At 33.6% G+C, this 24,086-nt stretch overlaps 1 protein-coding gene across 2 annotated transcripts in view; it reads right to left on the bottom strand.

The window, feature by feature from the left end:
* Positions 1-24,086, bottom strand: part of PTPRQ (protein tyrosine phosphatase receptor type Q) — a 102,667-nt gene that overhangs the window by 60,868 nt on the left and 17,713 nt on the right. For both annotated transcript variants that reach the window (XM_087968033.1, XM_087968034.1), the window contains exons 17-33: positions 23,040-23,300; positions 21,487-21,647; positions 20,550-20,661; positions 19,789-20,015; positions 18,816-18,885; positions 17,834-18,033; positions 16,358-16,592; positions 13,663-13,791; positions 12,297-12,443; positions 11,100-11,272; positions 10,772-10,979; positions 9,549-9,674; positions 9,270-9,449; positions 6,873-6,980; positions 5,802-6,083; positions 4,429-4,611; positions 3,374-3,475 (exon numbers count right to left, since the gene is read on the bottom strand). In XM_087968033.1, coding sequence (XP_087824159.1) covers positions 3,374-3,475; positions 4,429-4,611; positions 5,802-6,083; positions 6,873-6,980; positions 9,270-9,449; positions 9,549-9,674; positions 10,772-10,979; positions 11,100-11,272; positions 12,297-12,443; positions 13,663-13,791; positions 16,358-16,592; positions 17,834-18,033; positions 18,816-18,885; positions 19,789-20,015; positions 20,550-20,661; positions 21,487-21,647; positions 23,040-23,300 — 2,904 coding nt within the window. The remainder of the gene's footprint in view (positions 1-3,373; positions 3,476-4,428; positions 4,612-5,801; positions 6,084-6,872; positions 6,981-9,269; positions 9,450-9,548; positions 9,675-10,771; positions 10,980-11,099; positions 11,273-12,296; positions 12,444-13,662; positions 13,792-16,357; positions 16,593-17,833; positions 18,034-18,815; positions 18,886-19,788; positions 20,016-20,549; positions 20,662-21,486; positions 21,648-23,039; positions 23,301-24,086) is intronic.

Raw genomic sequence — 24,086 nt, 5'->3', positions numbered from 1 at the left:
TTATTAGAAATTACCATGTTGGCACATGGCTGGGTGCAGCCGATAGTAAATTACATCATACATTTTCCCCTTGACCCTGGTCTTTCCCCCACCCCCTGGATGTGACTTCTCCAATGGGACACATCCATCTCCAAGAGTCATCCATCATGTTCTCCAATAACCTTCTTATGCTCCGACATTCCAAGAATGCCTTGTTTTCCCCCACTCCCTTTTTCTGGCAGCTAAAAAGACCAAAGGAGTATCTTTTTAGTTGACAGCATCCAGTTTTAGTTGCCATGATATAAAAAGATGTTGAGACTCTAGAAAGAGTACAAAGATGAAGAGCAAACTCTAGAAGAGCACAAAGATGATTAGGAGACTGTAGGCTAAAATATATAAAAATGGTTGTAAGAATTAGTATATCTAATTTAATGAAAAGAAGGACTGGGGTGACATGATAGCAATGTTCCAATATCTAAGGGCTACCACAAAGAAGAAGGAGGTTAACCTGTTCTCCAAAGCACCTGAAGATAGAACAAAAAGCAATGGTTGGCAACTAATCAAAGAGATAGCCAACCTAGAACTAAGGAGAAATTTCCTGATAGTGAGAACAATTAATCAGTGGAAAGGCTTGCCTTCAGAAATTGTGGGTGCTCTATCACTTGAGGTTTTTAAAAAGAGATTGGATAACTATTTGTCCAAAATAGTATAAGGTCTCCTGCTTCAGCAGGGGGTAGGACTAGAAGACCTCCAAAGTCCCTTCCAACCCTGTTATTCTGTTATTCAATATTTCTGCTATACCTTTCTTACCTCTTTTGAGTTCCTGAAAGAGAAATCCATATAGACTGATGCCCAAAGACAGCCCGGGGCTATTAATTCCCACAATCAAGACTAACTTTAGAACCTGGATTGGTCCAAAACCAATGAGCTGCATTAAAAAAATAAGGAGAATCTAACGCATAGTCAGAAATGTTTATTTATTTATTGCAATCTTGTATGCACCATTTTACTTTTATATGCCCTGTTATGTTATAATACATATTCATTATATCAGTGGTTCCCAAAGTGGGTGATACTGCCCCTGGGGGGCGATGAGATGCCTTAGAGGGGCACTAAGAGGCAAGGGAGCTGGCAGGGGGGTGCTAAGAGGCAGCAGGGGGTGTTTGAGGTGCTGGCTCTGCAGGCTGACCCCATCGAGCCCCTTGCACTGCTCCAGTGCAATAGTCAATGGCATCTGTGGATCATCTAGGGGGAGGCAGAGGAAGGGTTTTTTTGACCACATGCCCAATATCCAGGATCCCGCTCAGCCAAGCCTGCCCCTCTTTGTAGTTGCCATGCCTAACAGCAAGTTCACAGGCTGGCCCTCCTGGGGCCCTCATGTCATAGAGGGCGGTGCTGTTCCCTCCTTCCTGGAGCTGGTACAAGGCAGGGTTGAGGAAGCCCAGGGCAGGCAGCAGCAGCACGTTGGGAAAGTACAGCAAAGCCACCACTTTAAACATTGGACCAGACCTCCACTCTAAAAAATTACTTTTCCCCAATGTATTACAGTGCCAGTTCTAAAGAAGGCAAAACCAAAATGTACTGGTAAATTACAAGGAGAACACACACACACACACACACACACACACACACACTCCCTTCTAACCCTGCTGGAGCAGGTGATTGGACTAGAATAGATATCTCATTATCTTTCTCCTCCCTTCCTCCCTCCCTCCCTCCCTCCCTCCCTCTTTATTTCTTTTTCTTTCTGACCCTTCCTTCCATCCCCCTCCTTTTTCTTTATCTGTCCCTTTTTCTTTCTTTCCTTTTTCTCTTTCTTTTCTTCCTTCTCTCTTTCTCTCTCTTTTTTCTCTCTCTCTCTTTCCCTCTCTCAGGCTCACCCCATTGATTTGGTACACCATCCTGATCGGACTTGCTTGGGCAGATCCCTTTGGTGCAGTGGGCTCAATGGGGTGGACCTGCGGGGCTGGCACCTAGAACATGGCAGTGGTGGCATGTTTGAAAAGTAGAGCAAAGCCAGAGATTGGTAATTTTTGCTGCAAAGAATCACAAAAGCTTCTGGGCTGTGCACAAGAAGGGACACAAACGTCAATGCAATTCAACAGCATAAAATAAAAAATACAAATAAAACAAATCAACAAGAATCGGCAAAGCATCTCTGATTAGATTCTATTCACTACTAGAATCTAATCAGAGATGTTTTGCCGATTCTAGTCCAATGACCTCTCCAGCAGGGTTAGAAGAGAGTGTGTGTGTATGTGTGTGCATGGCTGTCAAAACTCCAAAAATAGGTCAAGTAGCTCTGGGGAGGCCAGTCATAAATTAGAACACTTGGTAAACAACCGGCCAGTAAGTGAGGACCACTTGTATTTGGTTTGCCAGTCACCTGGCCATGCCCACCCATTTACATGACCACCAAACCACACCTACCCGGTCATGTGGCCAGGAAGCCATGCCAGCAAGCCACACCCACCCAGTCATGTGACCAGCAAGCCACACCATCAAATTAGGCCATGCCCACAGAAATTGGAATCCCACCCCTGGGTGGGGGGCACCGAGGATGAATTTGTAGCACCAAGGGGGCGGTGGACTGAAAAAGTTTGGGAACCACTGCTTGTATGAAAATACCTGCTGGTAAACCCCCCTCCCCCAATTAGATTCAATTGACCAAAGTTATAAACTATAGAATATTTTAACTTTATTAGTATTTTAATTACTAGAATAAGTAAAAAATGTTAACAGGATTCATATTACTGAATATTCATTATGTATATTGGTATTAAATAATAACAAATATAGCAATTTGCACCAGATGATTAGATGTTTTAGTATTTTCTTGATAAATATAGGCATTTTATCATTCCATTCAAGTTTATTTTAAATCACATAAATTATCATCATATTCCTAAAGCAGATCATCCCTTTAGTTATGCGTGAAATGAAAACAAGTGCTCAGCTATGAAAGAATTTGTAAAATATTTTGTCTAACAGTCAGAACAGTATGTACGTCCAAGAAATTACATACTAAACGACTTTTTTTTTTTTTTTGCTTTTGCATTGCCTCTTAAATTTTTACTACAAGTAGATCTTGTTATTTTAGAAACGGATTATACCTTATGATACAATGATGAACAAGATAAGGACCTTGTTTGGTTGTATTTCAATTTTCTATTTTGAAGCAGAAAAAATCCGATTCTATTAGTCTCACCCTGCTCCAAAAAGTCATTAAGTGAAGCTCCCATGTTCAAAAACGTTTTCCACTCCTAATACCAACACTATTTTGAGCTTCCATTAAGCTTACAGATGGGAGTTTGTATCTTATATTCTTCTATAATGTGCTTTCACTCCAGCTTAGTCAACTAATATGAAAACAACACAATAGTCATCACCTTACCATCTTCATCAGTTATTATATCCAATGGTGCACTCCGAGGTCCTTCACCTTTTATAGTGCTTGAAGATACTTCAACCAGATATTTTGTATATTTTTTTAAGCCTAAATAAAGAGTATATATGTGATTTGTATATACTGGCACTTATATGCCTTTTATGTGGTGCTATTTATGCTATTTTAATAATTTCATATTAATCAATGTAGAGAAAAGACTTGAATTATAAAAACACAATATAAAGACTTTAATTTACAGACATGGAAATCACATTCTTGACACAAATGCTAAGTTTATCTGAATGGTATTTAAGTGTTAGTAATGTTTTAGAATAATTTAATATCTGAAATATTAATAATATTAATATTTAGATTGGGCACTAATGTTTATATCTTTATTCTCCAAATTAATTTTATATTTATATAAATATATACATAGAGATATATGGATGTTCTATAAAAATTTTAATTTTTAAATTAAATTAAATTATGTTTTTTACAGAATTGACTACAAAAAATGAAAACATTTATAATATTGTTCTGACTTTTACTTTTTCACCTTTCAGAAATATCTTTTTAAGGTATTCTAATAAACAAAATAAAAATCTTGCAAAGCAAAGGACAGTTAAAGCATTTGACATACAGTATAAATTTTATATATCAAATATATTAATATATGAAATAAATAACTCTCATTTATACTACTCAATGTTATTTTTTTAAGCCACAACTATGACTAACACTCTTAAGTGTTCAAAATGATCAGAAATTGATATGAAATTCAGATTTCATGTCACAATTTGGTTTGAGTCTTCTATTTAATATAGTAATTAAATTTGGCAATAAAATATAGCACAGATCAAATCAGTGCACACTTGCTTAATTTCTTAATTCTACTTAAAAACAGAAAAACTATTGCATATAATTACTTTGAATTATTCACCGATATATGTTTAATGCAAGATATATGATTGTATTTAATTTGATAATGAAAAATAGCATTTGATACAAACTCAGCTAGATTACTGCCATGTAAAATAATAAGATAAAATAGTTATTACCTGTAATCATTAGTGATAGATGTGTTGTGTTGATGACTCTTACTTCACTTTCATTAATCTCTCTTAGATATATAGTGTATGTCTTTATAATGCCATTGGGGACAGATGGAGGAAAGTATGATAACTCTATTGCTGAAGAAGACATGTTCCTATAAGTTATATTTTGTGGTGGAAAATCAGGTGCTGAAATGAAAGAATTCAGAGAAAAACATTACATCCAAAATTTAAATAATAGTGTACTACAGGTGTACTACATACAAAAAAATAAAGGATATGATAATAACTGAAACTCAAATGCTATTTTGAGTTTTTATCAAATGCTATTACATTACAGAAGCCAATTAAATACAGAACAACAATACATATTACCAATATATGGTCTGAAGTCTCTGATCCAACAATGAATTAACAAGCAATGAACTAATGAAGATTTGGTTTGCCTTTACTAAATAAAAACAGAGATACAATTTTCCTCAGTTCTGAGATAGATATTTTCTTTAATTTCAAATTCAGCTAACCTACATTCTATTGCTTGTATAAAATCCTGATTTCTTTATTTTATTATTTTTAAAGTAGTGACAAAAAAGGAAAAAAGCACAAACATAATTATCAGAAAAATACATACTTTGTCAATAGAAAGAAAAACACATAGAAAGTGCTTTTCAGAAAAAGGTGGTAAAAATACAAAAAAAGGGAAAAAAATGCTTGTACATAATCCCAAACCTACCTTCATTACCTATCGACACCCCCCACAAGTTATTTATGAGAAACTACATATTTATTTTAATGTACAATCAGCAATTTTTTATTTAGGAATTTAATTTCTCTGTTGTGGCTGCTATTCTCTAACTTGCCTTGTTATTCATTTGGGCCCTTGGTTTCATGATTCCAAATATAAAACTAAACATGATAAAATGGGATTATCTGTATGCTATAATTGGAAAACTTGTTAATAATACCAAATTGTAAAACAATTAACAACAAAAAATAGCATGTATTGAACTTTTTTGATATTCTGATGTTTGATACTGATGCAATCAAAACATTATATGAAAGGGACTCACCTCTGATCATCAAGCAGGATACTTTGCTATGGTCATCAGATATTTTGAGAAATGCTCCATGGCATCATTTGTCTCATTCAAATATAGATATGTGTAATTTATAACCTAACTATATTTAACAAGGAAAAAGTTTCCCTGCCAGACTCTAGGGCATGGTGCTTATCTCCATTTCTTGGCCAAGGGAGCCAGCATTGGTGCAGGAAACCTTCCCACCTCCTTGCATTTGCATTATTTCAAACATCCTTTGCAATATATTTAAAATTATTCGAATCCATAGGGACAAAAGAGTATTCTAGTATTTCCACTTACCAGTTTCAGCTGTTCTTACAGCTAATGGGTCAGATGACTGATTCCCATGACCAAGGCGAGTGAATGCTCTTACAGAAATGTTGTACAAAGTGTATGGTTTCAACTCATTTAAAATAAGATGTGTTGTTGTAGCATTTTTAGTTATTAAAATGCTGCCATTATCAGACATGATTTCATAATGAGTTATGATCCCATTAGGCATTTCAGGTGGCAACCACCTTAAGTTGACTTCTGAGGCAGTCACTGCTAATGCCTCGACATTCTGAGGTGGTGAACTGGGTTCTTTCATTCAGAAAACAGGGGGAAAAAGTGATTGAGTATTAGGGTGCATACATTCATAACTATTTTACAATACAGAATTTATCAATTTCAGTAAAATTGTGTTCTTTGTATTTTTATAATATAGACCAAGATTAGGTTACCTTTTGTGAACTAAAGACATATTAGTTGCCAGATGAGACCTTTGGGAATAAATTTGTCAGTGTATAATTGAGCAAATATAAAACTATTTTTGGACATGCAAATGTAAAATCTTTAAACAACCTCTCCTCTAGACATGGGGAAGTACCATATTTTTCAGTGTATACCACCTTCAAAAATGGGTGGAAATATTTGTGTGTTTTATACAGCAAATGTTGCCAAAGCCCTGCACACCCACCGGGCCCTTTTGGGGAGAAAAACAAGAAAAAAAAATGGCCTCTGCCTCCCAGCAATTTGCCTCCTTGCAGCAAACAGCAAACAACTGGTCAGCTTCAGCACAGCCTGATTAGCACACGCAGCTGGTCGTTGGGAGGATCGGCCTCCCGACAATCAGCTGTTTCAGGCTGCAGGGATCGCCATTGCCTATTGCTGCCTCCACGCACCCCATTTTCAGCCTCCGCATCCCGTTTTTGGCCTCTGAATGCCCCATTTTCGGCCTCTGTGCACCCCATTTTCAGCCTGTTCTGGGCGGCGGGCATTATATGATTTTTATTATTTGTACAAATTTATTGCTTAATGAGCATTGTAGATAAATCAATCATAATTCATCAAATCGAAATTTTAAAATTAATATGAAAACAATGTACTTACCATCTTCAAGCGTTCTTATAAAAATATCATTGTCTTCAGAAAGTGCACTTTCTCCAACAGTTGTGGAAGCTGTTACCCTCATTTTATAATCTGTGTACTTTTTTAAGTCTAAAACAAAGAGGAACAAAGTCTGTAAATGAAATTTTCTGTGCAGTCATTTGGGCACTTTTACTATCTTGTTTACTCTCATAGATATGGAGAAGTTGCTTTTAAGGTACTTCTACTACATTGCAAATATAAGGACTTTAGAAAAATTATTAACTATTATATATGGTAAAACATTTAGCATGTGATCTTGATTGATAAAACTGACTTTAAAATATTTTCCTAATTTTACATTTTAGGCTTAATTTTAATTTTTAATGGTCAAAAAAAAAAAGGCTATTTCAGTATTTTGACATTTTCCTTTTTTGTTTCTTATCTTTCATATGTACAAATGAAGCTTTGTAATGAGTTAATTAAAATAGATTAAACTTATTTGATGATTAAAATATTGGTGTTCTAATTATTCTATATTTATTTATAACAGGTTTATTTCACATGCAGTTAAGCTGTACTTAGTTCATTTTGATGTTAGGAACTTTGTCCTATTTAATATAACAATAGTGATATTCAGGATATTCAGTGGCAGGGATCAAATATAAACATTGCTATAAGCTAATGATACTGAGAATTTTTTAATTATCAACGATTTTTACATAGATTTGTATTGTCAGTATAACAATATGACTAGTCCAAATATACAGTAAGCTGAAACACATGAAATATTTTCTGGTTGGTAATATTATATTGAAATATGTACAAAATTTGTTTTTTTAAAAAATATTTTACACTTCCATTTTTTTAATTTATTGGACTTCTCAATATATATTTAAAAGGTTGGTTGTTGTCTTTATTTTGAATGTGTAATATATTTATTACCCATCTCATATAAGTGACCCTAACATAATAAAAACTCCAAAATAATAAGCCGTAATAAATAAAATATATTTTAAAACCCAAAAGAATAAAAAAGTGTAAGTGACTGAAAAATGTCTGGTCCAGGAAAAGGCCCAATTTGGGGAAAAGCCCCCCAGGCCATGGCTATCACCTGCACTTTGAACAAAAGCCATGGCTATCACCTGCACTTTGAACAAGAGGTTCTACAAATTGCACTCTGGTTATGACTGGGGCAGTACAGTTACATCCAGAAACATGTAAAGATGGAAAATCACCAAATCCAAGAGCTACTCTCTCTTGCTCAGGTTTAATTGAAGCCTGTTCTTGCCCATCCAGGGCCCAATAGCCTTTAGAGACCAAGACAAAACCTCAACAGCATATCTTGGCCATATTAGGGCCAATCAGCACCTTGTTGGTACCTGACTCCATTGCCATTGAATTGTCACACCCAGTAGTTTCATATAGATGTTTAAAAGACTGGAAAGCGTAATGACCCCTGAGAAACCCCATAACCCAGGGGACAGGCCTTGAGCTATTCTCTTCTCCTGCCATCAATACTGGCCAGAACCACTCTTGGAAGAATGAGGAGAACCACGATCATTTCCATTAATAGTTCATTCTTTGTTGTATATTCTTATTTCATTGAAGGTTCAGTGATGTGCTATTAAAAGATATTACATAAGTCTGAAATTTATATATTTGGCTCCATTTATCTAAATTTGGCCCTGTCAATATTTGAACTACTGGATGCAAAGTATGGCTTAACAAAAATGGTCAACTCTCAGCCTTTGCAGTGGCACTTCTTTTATTATGTAATCATTGAAATAATGTAGTATGGGCAAAGCATTGTATCATTTTCTTTTTCTTCTTTCTCCCTATTCATATTAGCTTGTTTTTTTTTAAATTTTCATACTCTGATTTGCATTCATGCTCTTTTATTTTTAAGAAAAACAATAATAATATAATGATAATAATGAATGTATTCACTATGATTTAATTCATTAAATTCTTTTTAGCCATCTATTACAATTGAAAAACAAGAATAAATGTGGAAAAAGATGCAAACAGAGAGAAAAAGAATCTGCTTTTAAGGGTAAAGTACAATCATGAAACAACTTGACATAAGTACTTCTACAGAATTCTATTTTAAACTTATATTTCTCAACATTCAGTCACTGACTCAGTCTCCCTTCTTCCCTTCCTTCTTTCTTCTGTCTGTCTCTCTTTCTTGTTGTGTACACTTTTCTTCTGTGGTTGACACTTCCTGTCCTTTATATTCTATTTCTCCCTTCGCTTCCTGGCCCTGTTCTCTATTGAAGTGCTGATCATAAAATTCCATTGCTTTGTCCAATGAATCCAATCTATACCCTTTTTCATGCTAAGTAACTAATATTCCTTCAGATATCAGCCATCTGTCTTTCTTTCTTTCTATATATATATATATATAAACCATCTCACCTGTAATCAGTATGTGTTTTTCTGATGTAATCAATTGAAAAGCTTTGCTTGTATCAACCTCCATTGCATAAACTGTGTAATGTGTGATTTTTCCATTGGGATTTAATGGCTTATCCCAAAAGAGCAAAATTGAAGATGAACTAATATTTTTATAATCTATATTTTCCACAGAACTTGGAACTACAAAAAAGAATAATTCATTTATAAATTTAAATTTAGAAAAATTGAAAGAAGCTAAATACTGTCAACATGGTAATATTTCTGTTTTAAAAAATTTACCTTGTTCACTTGTCCTAGAAATGAGAAGAGCTGGTGGTCCTTCTCCAATAATGGTAAAAGCAGACACAGCAATTGCATATTTAGTGAAAGGCTGGAGTGCATTTACACGATATGACAGCTGCTCAACTGAAAGATTGATGGTATCAAATGTTTTTATATTTTTTAAAAAGTAAAAACGGTCATACACATTTCTAACTTAGGACTAGTCCAGAGGATATTATTTCTACAAAAATGGTATAAGATTGCAGTTTTTGCATGTTGATGTTAAATGGTCAGTAACAAAATAATTGGAAAATTGACCATCATGAGGATATTCATTGCACAGCAAAGAATAAAAAACAGGAATGTTTCTATGCGTGTTTAATGAAGAAGAGATTATACTGGATTCAATGGATATACTATTCCAAAATAAACTTACATACTAGATTTACAAACATAGATTGCTTTCATTTCTGAAGCATGTTTGTATCAATGCAAAAACAGTAAGGCAATCTTAGCATATTGGAAATGAGAAATATGTTTTTGAACAGTCACTGAAAAACAAAAAATAATGGCTAAGAATCGTGGAAATAACTTTCCAGCACTGATTTTATTTACAACTGACATTTGAAGTAATGAAACTAACATCAGCATTATCCTTCTGTTACATTTAATGGCTCCCTTTCAAATTTTCAGAACATTTTTAAACCTGTACCTGTCAACCAAACTTTATTTAATGGGTCATAAATATCTGTGTTTAGTCACAAAAATGCTCCTTTGATAATGCTGTGTAAGTGAATATACTAATGGCATCGCTGTGTCAAAGGGTCACCTCCACCTGTTGGTTGCCCCATGTTGCTGAGCTGTAACTCTTTGACCTATTTACCTTCAGTGACATTTGGAAGCCTATTAGTCAAAAACTGTTGGGGAAAAAAATTAAAGGTCTGCCCGGGACATGGAGATATGTTAATCTCCTCCAATCACACCTGCTTTGGCAACTGTAATAACTGATTGTCTATGCAGCTTGTGCAATGGGTCTGGCATCTTCTTTCTCTGGCAGAGAGGTCAATTGGGTGACAAGGGGCTACTAAGCTCTGCCTGTGTGGCATTTCCCCATTTGCAGGATGTGACATCAGCAAATGCCCACTAACAATACGACTGAACTCTTTGCTAAAGATACTTTGTGTAATAGCCATGATCTGAACAATGAAGTAGCTGGAGAAAACAACTTTTTTCCTACTTACCAGAATTTAAATATAGTTCTGCATCATCATTTAAAGCTAGGAAATTATCAACAGGAATACTAGTATATTTTACTGGAGAAAATTCATGAAGTCTTGGGAACATTTCAGCTGAACCTTCATATAAACTGGTCACTGTTTTTATTTTATTCGGTGAGGAAGATAATGCATATTCTTCTATCATATCTGGACCCCCAGAGTCAGTAAAATGCTAACATAGAAAGAGAAGAAAGAAACAACTTTCCATTTGTAGCCTTAGCGATAGGAATGTAGACAAAGGAATAATGTGAAAATATTAAATGTAGGTAAGCAAGAATTGGGAGTAAAGTACCTTGATTTTTTCTGTCAGAATGGCATCTTCAACGATCTCCTCTGTTTCCTCATGTAAAACTTTTACTCGATACTGAGTGATGACTCCATTTGGTTGCTGTGGTTTTTTCCAAGCAATTCTTATAAAGCTTGCTGCTTCCTCTACTACATGCAAATCAAATACAGGTCCTGGAACTGAAATGTAATGTATATAGTAAAATTACAGAACAGCGAGCATTAGAAAATGTTTAATGTTAAAATTAATACTATCTTAAAAAGTAACATTTATATGAGGTTACATAATTCTGATGGATACAGCAAATGTCTTTAGTGTTGCCAAGAACACTGGGAATTTTCTACTGTCTTCTTCTAGCCTACAGTGCTAACTCCAAGCTTAGCTTCCAAGCTTAACCGGGAGTTGCTAATCTACCTATGATTATTCCCATCATTCTTGTTTTTTAATCCAGTTAGGACTGATGAACTTCCAATCTGTTGACCTCATTTGTTCTCCCATAACAGTCCATTCTGCCCAAGGGATATTGAGTGAAATGCCACATCTCCCTAAAGCCTTATCCCCAGTGAGAACTGCTCTTGAGAGCACTCTAGCTATGCACCTGTAGATACAATTTTGCAATTGAGATATATCCTCTGGAGGTTCGGTAGCGGAGACTGTCTTCCGTTTATTATACTGGAAGGATTACTTTCCATTTATTGTAAAAGAACTGGAGTTGGGGGAACATCTTACTTTTGAAATGAAAACTGTATGCATTAATGCCTCATGTGAAAATTGAACTGATTTCAGTTAAAAGAATCTGTAACATAATCAGCTTCTTTACTAAACAAACTTTTCTTGTAATCACTTACTGCCATCTAGTGGTCAAATAGTTGTCTTATCCTAACAATTGGAATGAATAAAACTAAGATTGTTTAATTCATCTTTCAACAACAACAATAATAAACCCTTCAAATATTGTCAGAGAACCTGCTGAATTTTACGCACTATTTCAATGGCTAAAGAATGCCATGAAACTTAATGGAAGACTCATTCTTGTTTATACCATTATCATTTATTCCATTGTTCTTGGAAGCAAGTAATGGAATCCAGTGTTACTCAACATTTAGAACGGCACACATCTTCCATGGGCTGCATTTGCCAACACTATCTGTCCATATTAAAATATAGGTTAATTACACATATTTTATGACATGTACAACTTACCTCCCGCAGGTGTGAAAACTGTTATATTTGACTTTGGGCCCTCTCCAGCACTTGTTTCAGCAGCAACAAACACATTGTATAATGTAAATGGTATTAGATTATTAAATGTAAATTTGAGATCTTTGGTGCTGTTCTCCAAAATACGTACTGAAATAATCATTTAAAACAAAATACCAGAAACAGACAGTTAAACTCTTTGAAATTATTTTAAAAGAATTTTGTTCCTGATTATGTTAAGGAAAATTGAAATTTTTATTTCAAGTCTTATAAATTGATCAGGTATGTCAATTTCATGTTAATATTTTTATGATACTTGGTTAAAAAGGTAAAAAGACAATAATAATAGAGATGTATCCTATTCGTTTAATCCAGGGTTTGGAAAATGCCTATACTTCCAGGTATTTAATATTCAATCAAATGTTACTACATACTTAATTGTGCCAGTATACTACATATAATTTAACCAACAATACTATGTTAGCTTGCAGGTTAATTATTAGATTAAAGGTCTGACCATGCACTGACTAGAGTAAGCAGGTTTAGGATAAATCTGGGGTTTTAACTAAAATTTTGGTATACTGGCAAAATGGATCAGTATTACCCTTTTAGTTAACAGGGTATTATTGCATATAAGATTAAAGATTAAATTTACAGTTTTTCTACATTACTAAAAATGTTAGGTGAGCACATTGATTGATCAAAATAACAATGGCTGGCATGTACCAATACTTATGACTCATCTGGTGATTATCATGGCCTGTAAGATTAACACAATAAGCCCTTCATGGCATGGGACAAGGCTGTTTGGAGGATCGCCTTTCCTCACCTACATAAGCCTAGCCCTTTTTATATTCCCAAAGGCCCATATGACCTGGTTATATGACTAGGTCTGAGGATCGCATGGAACCAGAGATGTTTAATTTTTGAGGGAATCATTTTTGTTGCCTTAAACTATGAGTTAAAAATGAGGAAGGAGGAAGGAAGTAATGCACCAAGAGAAAGATAAAAATGCAGAAAATAATGGTTAATGAAGTTAATGGAGTTAATGAAATCCTGAAAAAAGTCATGTTTAAACAACAAATGATATGGTAGACATAAAAATGGCTAGCAAGGCTGGAAAGATATGAAGAGGTAATGGCGTTGTGCATAAAGTAAACTTAGGTATGTTTGCTTTTCTATTTTTGCTCATTATTTCTTAGTCTTAGTTCTGGATAATGTTAGTTATCCCAAAAGGAAAGTGTGTTGGTATATAAATAAATGTTTCAACTGTATACCTCTAATAGTTTTATGGACCAATTAATGACTAAACACAGTAGATTATGAAAGATGTGAATACAATAATACAAAATCAGATTAACTGATTTACCAGTTTGCCCATATAATTCCACTTTGTAGGTAAACTTTCCAGTAACAATGTTTGGTGGCTCCCATAAAATTGAGAAAGATTTTCCTGTAATATTTCCCATGACAAGATTTTGAGGAGAATCTTCTGGAACTAAATTTTAAAAAAACACATATTGGAGTGTTTATTTCATAAAATCTGAATTGTGCCCTCCAAATTTCTTTACACTACTGTAATTATTTTTTAAAAAACATCCTAATAGTAAAACTAACAGCAAATCAATGCAGTGGCCGATTCACATCAAGAGATATATAATACACATGGAACTCAAATTAAAATGAGCATTCCCAATATGCCAACATATAAAAAGGCAGATTTTTGTTTACCTAGTTAAGGAATTGATATAAAGACAGCAATTTCTGAGGTTTTATAGGTATGAAAAGAGACTGATTTTTGTTGCTGTTTTTTTGCAAAATACTTTACTGTGGCAGTAAGATGAAAAGGGCAATGGGCTGGATCAATCATTCTACTTCCATCTGTTCAAGGTGCCCCCATTCTTGGGGTCATTTCATTCTACCTGTTGCACTATCTTTTATATTTTATTGTAATTGGTTTGTTGTGAGTTGCCTAGAGACACGGCATACAAATTAATAAATTATTATTTGTCTTGAAGAAAAAATTATCGATGTGGTCACTAAGAGTCCAAAATGACTTGGTAGCACATCATGAATTTTAAAAAAAAAATCAATTGATTATAATCAAATATGTTTAATAATGAGGCAAGCTCCATAGAATTTTATTTCATTTTAAATAAAAAGCTAGTGTAGGTTTGTCCATAATTTGTATGCATGTCCATTTTCATCGTTAATATTAACATTTTTTTCTCAAATACATGAACTTTAAGCCTTCAAGCCAAATTTTAGGCCCTCTGTTGAAATAAGGCAGACAAAATGTATCTTCCTATTTTTAATGGCCAATATATGTTTAAGTATAAAATATATTATTAGAAGCCTCAAAAAAAATCTGAAAGCCAAACTTTAGACATCACTTTCTAAAAATAATCTTAGTTATGTATTTAAACTGCCTTGAATATTTCCTTCAACATTTAACTTTGTTAGTGATATCCCCAACCTATTGCTATTTCTACACAGCTGACAAAATGCTTCAGCTGCTCGAACTGTAATGAAGATTAGGTCAAACATGACATTATTCAAAGACACTGGTGGTCATAAAAAGGACAAATATTTTGTATTCTACTAGCTGCCAAAATGAGAGCAGCTGTTAATGGATAGAAATACATCCTGTCCATGCAAAGTCTGATCTCTGTTTTCTAAAGATTATTTATCATTCTTTATAAATCTTGCCAAATACAAGGGAAACAACTATATGGTTATAAAAACAGTTATCCTTGGAATAGATAAGTAAATCTAGCAGTTCTATCAAGAAATACATCTTACCAAAGGAACATTATCAACTAATTTGCAAGGCCAGTGCTATCTTTAGTAGTTGGATATAAAAATGGAGACCACCCACTTATTTAACACATAGTTGCTGTATTTTTATTTGTGATTGGGTTACTAAGCATTTTGACTGGAATAGATGGAAGGTAAAATTGGTTACTTTGTTATACAAGTATCCTGAGTTGCCCCATTTTTATGAAGGATTTCATTATTTCTTTCTTCAGATATGGAAACTAAGCCAATAATAAGCTCTATTTCCTTAAACTAGAGCACGGGTGTCAAACATCATTGTGTCACGTGATGTATTGTGACTTTTTTGCCCTTGCAGGATGGGCGTGACCTGCATGTGATGCATCCGGTGCATGGGCTGTCAATTTGACACGCTTGAACTAGAGGAATATGTATGTTTTAGTAGCATTGTAAAGCATATCTTTCCATCTGTTTTAAAGAAATTGATTTTTCTGAAAATATGGGCAATATGAACTGAAAAGGCAGTGGAGATTAGGGAAATGTAGCGCAGTTCAAATCCTAATTAGATGGGATTTGAAATTGGATCTGAAATTAAGACAGAATTCTCTGTTACACTTTTCTCATTACAAATTACCTTTCTCTCCATTGTTTGACTGTTAAAATCAAAGTATAATAAGCACCATGAAAAAATATTCTGCTATAACTCTTTTCATTATACTTTGATTGATTAGTTTACTGTTTTGGACATTGATAAATTTAAATGCTAATTTGTACTTCGTATGTCCTCTGCCTTTTCATATATGGGCTTGATAAATCGCCTCCAAAGACTCAGAGGGAGATAAGAGATCTACTCATTAGTCTATAAGATAATGTATACCATACAGATTTAAATACTTCTAATATAATTAAATTTTTATTGCAAAAAAGTTTTTTTTCCAATGTCCTTCGGATGATTCACCACATGTGTATTATATGATTAAATAAAATGCAAATACCTATACTGAACCAACCATAATTTTCACTCAGATTTCTCACTGACATCCATACCTTCTCCTTCCAGCATTTCTCTGTTTGACAGATCTTTTATTCTCTTAAGTCCCAAGGACAACAGAAAAATAAAACTTGATCCATTCCTTATATAAGGACAGAAAGCAACATACCCAAAAATATATTTCTGTATAATAAATTTTCCAAAATATATTCTGAAAGGCATTTATTTAAGCTTTTCCAATTGCAAATGCACATTGATTTCCCTTCTTAATTTTAACCTTAACCTGAAGAATATGTACCTGATTCTGGTGTCCTGACAATTGCACTGTCAATATAACCTGCTTCAGTGGTTACTGCAGAAACTTCAAAAAGGTAAGTTGTGTATGGCCTAAGATTAGTTACGACAAAACTGAGAGGTTCATTCCAGACTGAACTCATTGCCTTGGGAGCGACTGTATTTGAGGCAAACGTAGTGGTTTTACTGGACGTAGTTGAAGGAATGGTAGTACTCCATAAAAATGACTCACTGTTATCCTGTAAAGACAAACAATGAAATAAAAATAATTATTTTTGTGGCTATTTTAATTGTTTGATATTTTAATTGTTTTAAAATTTTAGGATTGTAAGCATTTGTAAATAGCTTTTTAGATTATTTTATTCCAATGAAACATAGGAGTAAAAACTGTTTTCATGTTTTAGTACGCCAATGCTGAAAACCTTTTTCAATGTACTCTATACATATTGTAAAGGAGAAAAAAATGCACAAGACATTGATGCAGATGGATAAAAATACAAAAACAGTAGGATAAACTTAACTTGATAATGCCAAACTATTGGTCAATGCACATAATTTCTTATTTAATGATTTCAAAAATATGCTGTTATATAAACGTCTGTCAAATTATGCAGCCCACATTGTGAAATACTTCATTTATACATTAATTTACTATTTGGAATTGCACATGTTTATGAGAACCAAAATATGTCAGTGTTGAATACATCATTACTATTATTTAAGGACTAAGTTTTTCAGTAGAATGCTTTAAAGTTAAACAGAACAGGACATATGCACATTCAGGAGTACATGACAAATTAAAATTCCTTTGTTTTCACAACTGTTGAAATAGAAAAACTGTCCTTTTGGATTTGACCACCTAAATTTGATGAGCATAAGATTTTGCTATTGATGTATAAAAATTCAAGGAGGAACTCTGAAATTATTTAGGCGACAAGAAAAATTCAAATTTAAAAAAATGCTGCATTCCAGATCATCTCGAATCTGGATCAGACTTTACAGCTGCATACTGTAATTTCACTTACTTTAGCAAATGCAATCAATATTAATTGATGACTAAGATGATTATATTTTCATTTATTTATATCTTCAAATTGGTTACAACAAAACAATTAAAATTTAAACATAAAAAGGATAAAGAACCTAAAACCAAAACAAGAAACAACATCCACAAACCAAAAATCCAAAAGAAGAATTTAAGAAGAAAACGATTCAAATAAAAAACATTAAAATTTAATCTAAAATACCAAAGAAATAAAACGTTTGCCTGTGATTAAAAGGATAATAAAGTAAGTTCTTTTATTCTTCCATCCATGCTTTAGAGATCTCCCATCAGTTTTGCTCTTAGGATTTCTCACACTTTGCCCTCATGCAACTATCGCTCTTAATTTTTTTACTGTGAACTTTGAACTGAAATATGGACAATCCTGAAGAATCAACTTTTATTTTTATCTATAACCAGCATGTTTTAAATACTCACATTGCATTCTGGTAACCTGCCAGACAAAAGATCTTCCACTTTAACAGAGACATCCTTCACTATTATTCCACTTCTTGCGTGCTTTACACTAATTTTGAAACTAGTTATTTTTCCATTTGGCTGTTGTGGCAAGAACCAAATCAGATTTACAGCTGAGTGGTTGAAAGCTTCAACTGTGAGATTTACCACTTTGCCGGGTGCTTGGAAAGAGAGCAGCAAAATAAAAAAGAAAGAAAGAATGTATTTGACATATTTTAAATAGACTCTATTAAAATCAGTATTCTGTTACTACTGCTGGATTACATGAAGACATCACAGAGCAAAGTGAACATAAATGACAGATTTCCTTAATTCCTGCCCAGAACAAGATTTTCAGGTTCTGTGAAAATTTTATTTACAGCGAACTATGTAATAAATAATTATTATATATTTTAGAATTAGAATTATATATTTCAATTAAAAATTGAAAAGATATCAAAGGGAATCATTAGCTATGTATAACTATTTGGATGTAAACAATGGTATGTATTTGGATATATTTGCTTAAATATGAATAAAATATTTGTGGTTTTTTTTTAATCAGCTGTTAAATTGTCAAAATTTCATGCAATTTCTTCAGGAATATTTGTTGAAAGTTTGTCATTTCAGTGAATCTGTCATACTGAATGTCAACAAATAACAAAATCTAAATTTACAGATTAAGTTTAAATCTGAAGATACATTTAGCATTGTATTATTAAATTGTATTGAGTTTTCAACATGTATAAAAGGATTGACCTTTAAGCATATTTGACTGAATTTATGTAATACGAGTTTCTATCCACATATTGTATATGTAATAAACTTAACATTTAATTTAAAAACAAAAATAATGTTCTCATAATAACATGTGATTCAGCACAATTTGGCTCTTCAGATCCAAGCATATCTCGCTTTTATGTAGCCTGACTAGATTATTAAGAGGTGTTATAAACCAAGTTACCACTTTCTGCAGTTTGGAAGAGAAATGGCTCACTAAATATTCCAATGCCAGCACTATTTTCAGCAGCCACCTGCAAGAAGACAAAATCACTGAGAACTAAGATTGCATTTTAAGTGAAACAAACAATACTCATGCAAACTACCCAATTCATGTATGATTCTGTGAGGAAAAAGTACCCAATAAAAACAGAAGATGAAAGTTATTTGAATGTTCTCCACATGTTCTTTGCTAACTGCTATGCATTGTATGAATGATTCCTTTTTTCCTCAATGAAATTAAAATGTGTGTGATAAAGGTACCACTGGATTCATACATTGCCATAATGGGAATTGCTCGATTTGAAATGTTGCTTGACATATTCAACAGTTATGGCATATTCAACAAACTATACTTAAATATAACTGATTTAGTACATTTTATACACAGAGACTTTTGATGCAGAACTGCAATATGACTATACTGAAATATCACCCGAACTATCCTGAAATTGTTCTGATAATGAGATCCTTCCTTGTCACACTAATCTTTGTCTTATTGGACTTTTGCGATTTGGCATTTTGTTAGACCATGTAATAACTTTCAGGAAAGCTATTACTCTTGTCTTTTTAAACTTTTGCATTATATAAAAAATAAACATGTGTGATTTTCCTCTAAGTATGAGAAATATATTATTCTTATCAAATAAATACATTGGGACAAAAACAGTGAAGGGAAGGGACAGCTTATTAAAATGCATAAAAACACTACCGGCTCTGGAAATTAACATTTCTCACTGTATTAAATGATTAAATGCAAAGCCTTCCACTAGAGAGCACAATTCAAGTGAAACTGAGGTCAAATTACATGCCTGCAGTTAGATTTACACTAATTATAATTTGAATATGTGGCATACATATATATATTAAAGAATGCTTTGATGCTTAAAATACTTCATTTTAAATTATATTTTATAAATAATAAAATATAAATTTACCTGAATTTCATAAGTTGTTCCAGGGTTAAGGTTGGTTAGTAGAACTTCCAAACTATCTGGTTTTGTTGTAACTTGGGTGTAAATATTTTGCATCCACGGACAAACCTCTTTATATTTAACTATGTAGGATATAATTCTTCCATTTGGGAAATGTGGTGTATTCCATGAAAGGAGAATTCCTGCAGATCCAACTTTTTCTCCAGCAAGGAGAACAGGAGGTCCTGGATCTGTATAAATTACACATTTTTACATTAAACCTAAATATTATTTAGCTACTGGAGAATAAGGACAGAGTTTACCAGTTTTTAAGCATCAAAGAACAGCAAATATGAAGTTGGCTTTTTTTAACTTCATGAAAGATAATAAATTGCCTTTTGGAACATCAAGTACATTCTTTCTCTAAGAATTTTAACGGAATGCTGTAATATTCACAGACAAATAGCTTCTGATGCCAGTTTAGTTTTTAAAGCTCATTATTAAAGCATCTGTATGCATTAGTATTCTCTACCCAAAATTGTATGGAAGAGTTTGCCAAGACATTTTTGAATACTCATATTTTGGCAAGTGTGTTTTAAATCATCTCAAAAAGTAATTTTCTCTTCAACTATGCAACTCTGGAATTACTTCTTTAAAATAAATCTTTTTCCAATTACTTTAGAGCAAGCTCTGTGAACAATTTCAGTTTGCAAAACAGAAAATTAGATACATATTTTTGAAACATTTTGATAAAACACTCAAATGCAATTTTGCCACAAACTCACTAGTTACATTAGTTGTCACTGTTCTGCTGACAGGTAAACTATACACTGAAGAGGAAACCGAAGAAACAGTTACATTATATATTGTCCCAGGAGTGGTATTCGAAATTTCTGCCTAGAATGTGAAATTAAGATTTAGAACTGCATCTTTCAATTTAAACAAAAACAAATAAAGCATTGAGTAACTCAATAGTATATTCACATCACTGGTATTCATGACATTTAAAAAAAAAAACATACATTACTCTTAGGTATAAGCTACCTATTAAATATGTTTAAAAAGCAGTAAGATCCTTCAGTTAATATTTCATTTCAGTGGTCATGTTTATTTGTAGGATTCTGCAGTTTTAAGTAACAAAACTAATTAGATTGTTCATATCAACTGAGATATCCCGAGATGACCTAAGAAAATATATTAAGCTATCATTGTCATTGAAATATAATCTACATCAATCAACACTCAATATTCATATGAAATACCTGTGCCTTTGTAGTTCCAATAAAAAACAGAAGCAAGAAAACATGAAAAATCATGGTATGCATTTATATATATATATAAATCCAAATACTGCAATCAAACGGTGCTCTTAAACTTTGTGATGGCTTATTTGAGAAATGTTGCCTGCATTAATGATTTAAGTCTAGATCTCCCTGGCAAGTACACAATTAATGAACTTGTATTACCCAATAGCTCAGCCCTGCCTTTGTTTAAAAATTCATGAACACTTAAATGACTAGCTAGAGGTCTGAGATAGACTTTGCAAAGTATCATCACTGTTGTTAAGGCAACGAAGAATAGATGTTGAAATCTGCTCTCATAAATTTGGTACATGTACTTTCGCATTCCCAACCCAGCTTAAAAGCCACAAGATAGAATGTCACGCTATGCCAATTGTGCTGTTTTGAGCAGTTTATAAACAAATTTGAACTACAGTACTACCTGATACTCTCCACTTCCCATATCCTGGAGAGAAACAAAGCCATGAGGAGGTGCAAGCTGCACATAAAATTGTTCTACATATCCATTTGGCAGCCTCCAGTGCAGAGAAAAGGAATGTGAGGACACATTGAAAACTGTCAGTTTCTGTGGCTTTTCAGGCTCTTAAAAGAAAAAGAAAAATTATACATTGCTCTTTCCATTAAGAATGATTCAGAGGTGGTATTCAGCAGGTTCTGGAGAACCGGTAGCGGAAATTTTGAGTAGTTCAGAGAAACGGCAAATACCACGTCTGACTGGAGATTTTACAATATCTTTACCCTGCCACACCCACCAAGCCAGGCCCACAGAATCGGTAGGAATCCCACCACTGGAAAAATTACTACCAAAACATTAAGTTCTAAATAAATTAGCTACAGTATATAGATCTTTGCATGCATCAACTATCTGTTCATAAGTTATATGCTATTTAAGATGTTTCAACTTTTTTTTTCTATTTGCCTCGAAGTTAGTCTTTACTCTAGGCCAAAGGTCTTCAAATTTGGCAAGTTTAAGATTTGTGGACTTTAACTCCCAGAATTCCTGAGCTAACATGACTGGAGGTAACATGACTGGAGGAGGAATTCTGGGAGTTGAAGTCCACAAGTCTTGAAGCTGTCAAGTTTGAAGACCCCCTGCTCTAGGCAATGGTTTGGACAAATCCCTCAAGTTACAGAGAAGTGGTCATTAAAAACTCACTTGAGACTTTCAAGAGATTGGACTGCCATTTGTCAGAAATGGTGTAGGGTCTCCCGCTTGGGGGGGTTGGACTAGATGACCTATAAGGTCCCTTCCAACTCTGATTATCTCTTATCTGTTATCACCCAGCTGGCAAGATGGGAATAGAACAGTGATGGCAAATCTTTTGGATTCAGTGTGTCAAAAATTCAAAAAATGACTAACCTGACTCTTCTGGCTATTATCTCCCCTTGCACTTTGCAGGGGCTACAGGAGATGCATAAGAACATGAATGCTCTTGTAGGACCCACCCACAGACCCTCTGAAAGTTGCATAAGAGAGAAATGCTCTTGCATGGCATTTGTTCATAAATGAATATTATAAATAATTTAATCCCTATTTTTATTACCAAAACTTATCATTTTGCACAAGAGTAACTGTTACAGTAGAAAATCTTCAAGTACTCATTCTTAAAATCAAGATTAGAACCTGGTCAATGAAAAACAAATCATAGATGATTTGAAACTTGAGCTATCTCTTCTTGCACTTGTGAAATCTTATTCCTAAAATGTGCTTGTCTTTTAGTTCCTGTATTTACAATTTTGCAACTCTCCACAGAAATATTTCATGCAAGAAGGTGCAGCATTAAATAATTATTTGCCAAGCAATCTTTTTTAGCATTTACACCATTTCCAAGATAGTTGTCTATTTTCTTAGTCCATCAAATGATAAAACAATTCATACTTTTTCACAAAACCCTAGTGAACATGTTTTGAAACTGATTCTAGTAGCATATTTGTCAACCAATGTAATAACTCCCAACATAGAAATTCACAAACCTGTCACAAATTCTGTAAAGGAAACTGCACTTTCAGCACTGCCTTTTACTCTCTGCAAAGTGAAGTTATAAATGTTACCAGGAGTCAGATTTATAATGGTGTGATGAGTCTCAGGACCTAAAATAGCATATTCCTTTGTGAATGTCTTGTTTGATACAGATGCTTTGTAATGGCTGAAGACAGTCACACTTGGATTCCATGTTAATTTGACGGAGGTTGTATTTCTCAGTGTTAAAGTTAGACCACATACCTTCATTGGTTCTGAAAATTTTTTGAAAAGGAGAGGAAATATATGTAGAAAAGCAACCAAATATTGAATAAATAAATTTCTATTTGAGTAAAACATATAGAAACTTTCTTACAACACTTTGACATTGCTACTAAAATGAAATTAACTCTTTCAAATGCAATCTGATAATAATTAATTATTGACAGATGACAATTCCAATGCAATGAACACAGGAGGCTGATATAATTCCTCTCTCTCATTGGACAAAATCTCATTGGACAAAACAATTAGTCACCATTTGGAATCAATCTTAATTTCTTATCTGCAATTAAGATTTTGCAATTTAGCAAAATGTAGTTTTTGCACTCCAGGATATGTGTGTGTAGAGAAATTTTTTTAACTTACATTTGTTTTAGTATGTGTGATCTTACATGTATGATCAAAATTATGTATTTTATGTGTGTATTATTTCTGGATGTTGTCTGGTTACATTAGCCAGTACAGACGAAGACACATTATGTTGACCTCTTTTCAGCCCTTATTATCTGGAATTATGCCATCATTTGAAGCAGCAAGCCTGACTATGTTATGTGCAGTCCTAAGAAGATACTTTGCAGTCCCCACAAGTCCAACATAACAAAATGCCTAAAATTCTGTCCCTTCTGCTTGCTCCGGATGGTCTCACTCAACTGAATGGTCATTGCTATTCAGCAGACTAAACACCATTTCCAGGGTTATAAAACATGTCCTTCGCACAAAGGTATCTGCTTTAAATAACTAGGCTCCCATGAAATCCACTGGCTTCTCAATACCAACTC

Source organism: Notechis scutatus, chromosome 6 (genome assembly GCF_049901735.1).
Source record: "Notechis scutatus isolate UNSWTSFEM ecotype Mainland chromosome 6, rNotScu1.2, whole genome shotgun sequence".
Lineage (NCBI taxonomy): Eukaryota > Metazoa > Chordata > Lepidosauria > Squamata > Elapidae > Notechis > Notechis scutatus.
Note: the sequence above shows the minus strand (reverse complement) of the source record. Positions and strands in the feature narration are given on the sequence as shown.